Source organism: Anneissia japonica, unplaced genomic scaffold, assembly GCF_011630105.1.
Source record: "Anneissia japonica isolate Jap-2015-1 unplaced genomic scaffold, ASM1163010v1 scaffold287743_len2803612_cov181, whole genome shotgun sequence".
NCBI classification, from domain to species: Eukaryota; Metazoa; Echinodermata; class Crinoidea; order Comatulida; family Comatulidae; genus Anneissia; species Anneissia japonica.
In genome coordinates this window covers 412174-420379 of record NW_022733259.1, presented here as the reverse complement: position 1 = coordinate 420379, position 8206 = coordinate 412174, and the positions used below count along the sequence as shown (strand labels likewise).

The following is an 8206-nucleotide window of genomic DNA, read 5'->3' as shown; positions in this document are numbered from 1 at the left end:
CAAAAAAAAAAAAAGGAAAAAAAAAAAAAAAAAAAAAAAAAAAAAGTAAGGCCAACTTAAATAAAACTAATCTTTATCTAATTAAAAGTTCATAAATTTAATATTGATCAATTTACATTCGCAAATCAATATTATTAAGGCCAAGTTAAAAAAAAAAGGTAGTTTCCCATCCCAATATTTTGAAGGGAGAATGTGGGCACACTCCAAGACGGCAAATCTCAGTTGGTCGATGGGGAACAGCTACTACTTTCTCACTTTTACCAAGTAGACACATTGAAAGCAAATAAAAGAAGCACTAGACATGATTTATTCCATGTATCCCCAACCACGAACAATCAAGAGAGGAATTTTATTGATGCGAGTTAGCCAGATTTTCGTACATTTCGTAAGAAAATGAAAAAAAAAATTGATAAGGCAGAGAAAATGGATGGGCAAGGAGACGAGAGACTAGTAATTTTTTTAATTAGGCCTAACTGAATTTTTGAGGGTTTACAATGGTGGAGACCATTACAATACAAATGACCAATAGGCCTATTCTTAACTAGTGAGGAGTCAACTGTCCCTTATCTTTAATTACCTTTATTATTAAATGATACAAAATTAATAGAATAATTATTGATTGTGATGTACCAAAAATTGCAGAACAGAAATTCTGTGCCCAAATCCTTTATCCCTCTCACTAAATCTTGTTTTGCTCCTGCCACAAATTATAGATTTTCGCTGGTTGCCTGTTAACCAACAAATTAATTCCACGTCAGCCTACAGTACAGCAAAAGGTGTCTGTAATTCAATACACCACTCTTCCCTACAGTGCGGTTCTTCTCATGTCCCATACCAGCTTGCAACCACTTGATTTACCTTCACTTGAATCCTAAAAGGAAATGGGTGATTAAACTTCACTTGAGCTGTGCCTCGCCTTTGGAATATACCACTTCCCAACTTAAAAAATGCCACTGTACTCTCTAATTTCATCTGGTTGAGACTTGTATTAATAATATGAAAACTTTCTTTTTTTCTTAAAACTAAGTAATAATACCAAGTGGACTCAACTGCGATGAACTGGCAATGAAATGCAAAGATGTTTATAATTTCGCCCGCCATGTTGTTACTTATTATTTTTTAGACCTACCTTTTAATATTATCAACATCCTCTAATCTAAAGATAAAAGTTACCAGATAGAGATTTCATATTCTATTTAACTGTATATCATGCAGATCTTAAAGCATTCTGATAGACTTCAGAAGCCACCTGAAAAATGATGGTCATGTTTAACATCCCTGAAATTGAAAACACACATAAGCACCAGATGAAAATATCATCTTAAGCGCTGCATCTTGAGATTGATTTGTCATTATGTCAGTGGCTATTTAGGAGTTCACAGGGATGCACACCTCCAAATGCTTGCACCCTAGTGGCATTCCCCAACAAGTAGTTAAAAATCACCTCACATCACCCTATTTTGTAAGCCAGCTCCCCCTTGCCCCTGCCTCAGTCAATCATAAAATTCCACATATACACCCCCACCCCCTTCTTGATACACTACTACATGAAGAAGGCCCTACATACTCCAGCTGGGTTAATTTCTCATAACTGCTGACAGCTTTATTAGAAATGATGACAAGAACAAACTGGCAAGCAACTTTATTATAGGAAAACAATATTTTCTTTATGTTATATTTTCCATCCTCCGTCAAGTAAAAGATACAAATCAGAAGCGGTTGTTAAGCAGGGGCTGTGTTCAATACTATAAAAAAACTATTACTAATACTACATGTAAGCTCATGTACATCTCTCTATGGAAGCGACCTCCTACTGTAAAATTTTATTAACATAGGAAAAGAAATACTATGGATAAACTTCAACTTCCCTGCAGTGATCCAAATTACCATGGTGACCCAGAATCCTAATTTAGTTTACAAGAAAACCTATTCCCTTAGGATATTTATGTCAAGCTCTCCACATGACATTGTTGCTAAATTCAGTGTATATAATTCAGTGACACTTTCTATGAACTTTTTTAAAAAAGGTTTTTTTTTTTCCTTTGTAATTTATAGTATCTACAGGTATATCTGTAAGAAAATGAGATTGTTGAAAATTAAAATAATATAATTCATATGCTTGAAACCTTATTTTCTACTGTAACTTGTGATGCAAACAGAATGTAGTATATTTTTTTTCCATAGCCATGAAGGAAAATAGACACATTATGGAAAAGGCACTCGGAGACTAAAAAGACAAAGAAGCAATTAGGACAATTGATGGATGCAGAAAGCTACAAATATGGTCTAACTCAGTGTTCTCCCAACTGAAAAATTTTTACTGGTAAATTTGTCCATAAAAAATTGCAATGCGCACAATGTGAGGTACGTTACCCCTTTTTAGTTGGGTTAAATGACTTGAAGACACAACAACACATATTCATAGTGTAGATATAGACAGGAATGATGTTAATTTATTAAGAGGGTCAGCCTGGACTACCTAAGCCTAATCAATTTTTTTTTTTATTTTACAAACTCAAAATTTTTACTGGTTGGTTGGTTATTTTTACCGGTAAAATTGAAGGCTAAGACGGCTTCGGGAGAACACTGCTAATTACATGTATTTTTTTTTTTTTAATGTACAGAAGAAATATTAATGTACAGTAGATATTATTTGTATTTTATTAATAGAGATCTAATAAATTTCATCCCCATTGCAGGGGAAGATTTCAGAGGGCTTCAATCAGTCTACCTTGCCTCACTGTAAATTTTTGGAAATCGAATGAAAAAAAAATTCAAGTCTGAGAGTGCCATTTCCAAACAACTTTTGACTTCAGCTTTGGCCATGTTGATGAAGATGAGGTTATCTCGGCCCTCCATCTGTAAAAGCCCTTTTCTTGGCCCCGCATCCATTTTAAATTTCTGCCTCTGCATTGGAATCTGAACTCCAGAACCTTCCAGAACATTCCCATTGTTTCTTTTTCTCAAGGCATAATACTACGCAATGAATAACATAGCAGTTCTCATTGGTATGGAGAAACACATCCGCTAGTGATAAAACACTACAGTATGAATCTTTCTAACATGTGTGAAAAATCAATGAATGATAGTTATTTGGCAAAATACAGACAGTTCTTTAATTTACCATCGAATATTAAGTCTCCCACGAATCACCAAAAACAAACTTACTATTTTGTCCAGTATCACTCCCATATTCAAAGTAAAATGTTTGTGAGACTTTCAAATACTGTCCTGAGCGAAGTTTTCATAGAGCTCATCGATAGAAAAAAATTCTTACAACAGAAAACAACCTATGATTGATATTTTCCTTTGCGTTAATGAGTAAAATGGCGAATGTATGCAACCAGTGACAATATAAATATTTAAAGTAAACTATAAACAGATATCTGAATAATAATAATAAATATAATGATATCATTAATACTTCATACATAGCTTCCTACCCACATGTTTTGTCTTTAAACCAAACTAGCATTTATGATGTCACCTTACAAGGTTTAATATTCAATTGTTTACTTTAATAAAATTTAAAATGATGATAGTGTCATAAGAACATAAGTAGGAAGATTCAGTATTTTTGATTCAAATAATAATCATCTAACGGGTCATGAGAGTTGTCGGTAGTGAGATCAAGAAATTTGCCGACATGGGGTACGACAAGTCCAAATCAAGGGCCATGCAGAGCAGGGGTTCATGGGAAGATATTTTATGGATGAGAATGGCCCAAAATTGAGTATTTAGACTACAACATTAATATTACGAATTAGCAATCAATAACTTTGCATGATCAGCAAAACATTTTTAATCCAACAAGCTTATGATACAGACGACAGCGTCCACGCTTGTCCGACATGTGTGCCCCTTCTGATATTTAAATAATCATTTTGTTTTTGGTCACATGCCAAGGAATACACAGGATTTCATCATCAGCAGAAAACCCAGAGAAAATTACTAGCAAAGTGAGAGCAAAAGTAGGACAAGAGATTTACTTAGCAGGAAGTTTAGCTGAAGGTGAAAACCCGAAAAACATACCGCAGGGAATTTTTTTTTTCCTGGGCACTATGTTCTCTGTGGTTTTTTCCCACAGGACTGAAAACTATCACTTTTTCAATAGACTATACATTTCTTTCTTCTTTTGTATTTTGAAGAATTATCTTGAAATACGGTATGCCAAAAGATAACCAGTGGCAGATTCATGGGGTGGGGGGAGGGGAGTTTCTGTGATTTTTTTTTTCTTTTCACAAGACTGAAAACTATTATTTTATTTGAACAAACTACTTGATACATTTCTTTCTTCTTTTATATTTTAAAGAGAATCATCTGGGATATGCCAAAAGATAACCAGTGGCAGATTCAATGGGGAAAATTTGTCAAAATTATTTTAAATATGGAGAAGAAAAAAAAAGAAAACTATACTCAAATTTAAGTATGAGTGTACATTTCCGGTCATCTAGAGGTGCCATAATCATAAATTTTCCTACCTCAGCCCCAACCGTGGTGGTGCGGAGGTGTGAAGACTTTCCATCTGCTAAGTCACTACCTCAACTCCCTCTATTTCGAAATCCAGGATCCGCCACTGATGATAATGTTTCATAATTAGTAAAAAAGATAATCAAAAAATGGGGAGTACAGTAAATGGGCATATTTAGGGTAGGGTAGCTGATAACCATCATATTCTGCGGTTTAACCTTAGATATGAAGTATTATCACTATCAATGAGACAGGCAGAGAGAAGGTTGTAGCAACCACTTCCGTTATGAGGTGGCGAGGGTTGGCAGATTAAGTCCAAAGTAACTAGGAAGTACCAATTGTTTCACTACTCAGCACTGACAGGAAGTCAAGACTTTAACAAGCTGTGCTTAAAGTAACACCTCCACTAGAACTACTTACAGTACTCTTACAAACTGGAGCAAGATTTCATTTTAACTAATGATTCAATGAGCTAAAAAAAATATTGAAAAATTAAGTTCAATAATTTAATTGCTTAGTTTGTATATTTAAGTAAGTTACTAACTTACAATTAAACAATATAATGGGAAAACGATTCCCCATTTAATTACTAGCTTACTGTATCTCATTGGCTTGTAATCAATTTATGGATTGTTGTAAAAAAACATACTGTAAATCAGTGAAAACTATTTTTTCGATCTGCTTCTGGTTGGAAGTTAATAACAGGCCCATAGTCAGGAGGGTTCCGGGGGGTTCGTCTGAACCCCCTTTTTTCAGCGAACCCCCCTTTGAAAAGCGAACCCCCACCCTACCAATAATGAATCCCTTTGCTATTTTTATGCATTCTTCGTTTTTTTCAATGGTATATAACTCAAAATCTAATAAAAAAAATCACTAGCAGAGATCCTGTTTGCAGTGAGTGTGTGATCATCAGAGAGTGCGAAGCGTGAAAATTTATGAGAGTCTTGTTGTCAAACCACTGTTAACCAATCACGCAGCATTATATTGTTTTGGAAATAAAGATTCCCGATCGCGACGAGAGGGGAGTTTTTCGCGCTTGTTGGAATTTCCTGACACACACGCAGACATATAGCAGAAATAAAAATTTGTTGTTATAACAAATATTAATGTTCAAATTTACTAAATTGTACATGGTATGTTTTTACTGTGTGTTGTTGACAACTGTCTTGAAATCCTGTGTTTAAAAAGAAGTTAGAAAACCCTGCAACTATTTAAATAAATATGCCATATACCGGTACATGCTTTTAAAGTGCAAAAAGGCTCCGGCTTCGGGGGCTTCGCCCCCTGCCCCCACCAGGACTTCACCCCTTAACCCCACCCCACCTTAGGCAGGCCCCTGGACCCTACGTCCTGAACCCCCCTTGGCTGAAGCTGCCTACGGGCCTGAATAACCTTTTTTAAATTGATTTTTTAGGTATTTCCTGATTTTTTGGGTACAATATATCTTTAATAAAAGAAATAGAGCTACATCTTACAATAATAACCATTGATGAGAAACTGACAGGAGAGCTAAGAAGGATCATAATGGGCAAATTATGGAACAACAGTGATTATGTTTCAGTCCACGAAAATAAATCAACAATCCCATGTATGTGGCCTGCACAATATTTACAAGGACAGTCCATTCACATGCATAGAAATGTACCAATTTGTTATATTATGTTACAATTTGTCAGATTATTAAATGTGCGAATTTGGCATTAGTCATTTCTGTCTCAGACAAGTTACTATGAAACGTGGAATACCTTGCATTTGTCAAATCCTAATGTGTACACTTTGATGAACTAGTGACTCCAGTCTGGCATTCGTTTACCAGAATACCGTAAATCACCTTGTACAGGGTATGGGGTTATAATCTACTAGCAAATTTTTTATGAATCAGACTTCTATCATAAAGAACATTTTCAGATGATGGGATCTGAATTAAACTAAAAACAGATGTGTCGAGTGAAAGGACACTATTAAAATGGTAGTCAACTGAAGGCCTACTGTAGAATACAGGTCTCAGTCTAATTAAAGACACTTTTGGGACTGGGGTTTCCATAATCTTTAGCAGCCTTGGTCTATAATTAGAATTATAAAAATAAATGATATTTGTTAATTTGGGACCAAAGAAAAGTGGTCAAAAATTGGAGGTGGTCCCTAATTAGAGGGGTTTAGAGGAAGAACTGTAATAAAAATAAAAGACTGTTAATTTGGGACCTCAGAATAATGGTCTTTTAAATGGAGGTGGTCTTTAATTGAGAGTTTTTATGAGGGTTCTTAAGTAAAAGGGTGACTGGTAAAGTCAGGTTGGGAGAACATCTATCTTCATGGCAGCATTACAGCTTGGGATAATTTTCTGCATTGCTTTTAGGTCAAGTTTAACCATCAAATTAATTTGAATTTAATTAACTGGTTCATTGAATAACGCACAAATGCAGTAAATATAAAAATAGCTGTACATTCTACCAGACTTTAATTTGTCATACACATTGTGGAATTTAACTAGTAACCAAATGATCAGCATTGCCTTGTAAGAATCAAAAGGCTCTTTGTTTGGTTGGGATTGCGTGCATATTGAAAAGTAACCAACTTCAATGAAACCACAATACTAAAGTAATATTAATATGCCCAGTATTTGCTGGTTGGAACAAAACAGCTGCTTGTGTTTATAACTCTATCATTTGACAAGTCTGTTACAGAACCGTATTCTAGGCGACTTTGTCTATGCTATTGTTTTTTTTTTTTTGCAAACTAGCAAACCCGAAATGCGAATGAAAATTAGACTACACATACATTCTGCATGTCAGCAAGATGGAGAGTTTATTCTAATCAGGATTTCAAATGATGAATAATTTAAAAATGACCAACTGCAATACCACATCAATCAGATATATTTTATTTACATCTACAGTACATTTTATGAAAATATCTGTTAAAAAAATACAATTTTATAGTGATTATGGGGGGTGGGGATGGTTTATATTGCTTTAAAAATTATCAAATAAACAAAGGTGCAAAACAACTGTCCACTGAAGTGTCCGCTTTTTCCCTTGGGTATTCCTGTATTTTTCTTAATTCATCTTTGCTGGTCAACAACATGCAGCCTGGATACATTAATAAAGCAAAACTAATGAAGTGTACCACTCCGTAGAAATAATTCACAAAGCTTTGGCAGTGAGTCAATCCTACTTTAAATACGTATATCTCTTTCTTTTGTTTCCATTTAATTACAATAGTTTCTCGGGTATAAGCCCACCCTTTCTTTATGCCCAATTTTACAAACCACCAGGTTATTCTTTTTTTGTGAAAAATAGGATTCCTCTTGGGTAAGGGCAAATAGAAAAATTTATTAAATTATCACTCCCTCCCACGTCAAAAATTCGGGAAATATTGATGCAGGAATAAAAAAAAAAAAATTTTTGCCGCATCAATTATTTCAACAGCATAAAAATAACAATGTAATTTTGTGACTTCAAATACATTTTCTTTAAAAAACTATAAAATTAAACCAGTTTTATACAATATTTACTATTACAGACCAAATATAAACAGTCCCTCCCTCATTGATAAAAACAAAAGCGAAATAATTTATTGTACCGATTAAAAAAAACAAAAAACAAAAAAAACTGCCCTCCCTCATCAATTTAAAAAAAAAGAGTGATAATCTAATAATTTTTTCTATATGCCCTAATATCGTGTGGCATATTGAGTGATCAGTTGTTTAAAAAACATTGATTTACATAAAAAAAAA

At 34.2% G+C, this 8206-nt stretch overlaps 1 protein-coding gene across 2 annotated transcripts in view; it reads right to left on the bottom strand.

Moving 5' to 3' along the window:
- Positions 1 to 8206, bottom strand: part of LOC117115967 (cell surface glycoprotein 1-like) — a 53868-nt gene that overhangs the window by 40570 nt on the left and 5092 nt on the right. Inside the window, exon 1 of one of the 2 annotated variants that reach the window (XM_033259865.1) lies at positions 3169 to 3310. The exons of the other annotated variant lie outside the window; for it this stretch is intronic. Coding sequence (XP_033115756.1) covers positions 3169 to 3192 — 24 coding nt within the window. The 5' untranslated portion in view covers positions 3193 to 3310. Of the gene's footprint in view, positions 1 to 3168; positions 3311 to 8206 lie in introns of those variants that run through there. 2 annotated transcript variants of the gene reach the window in all.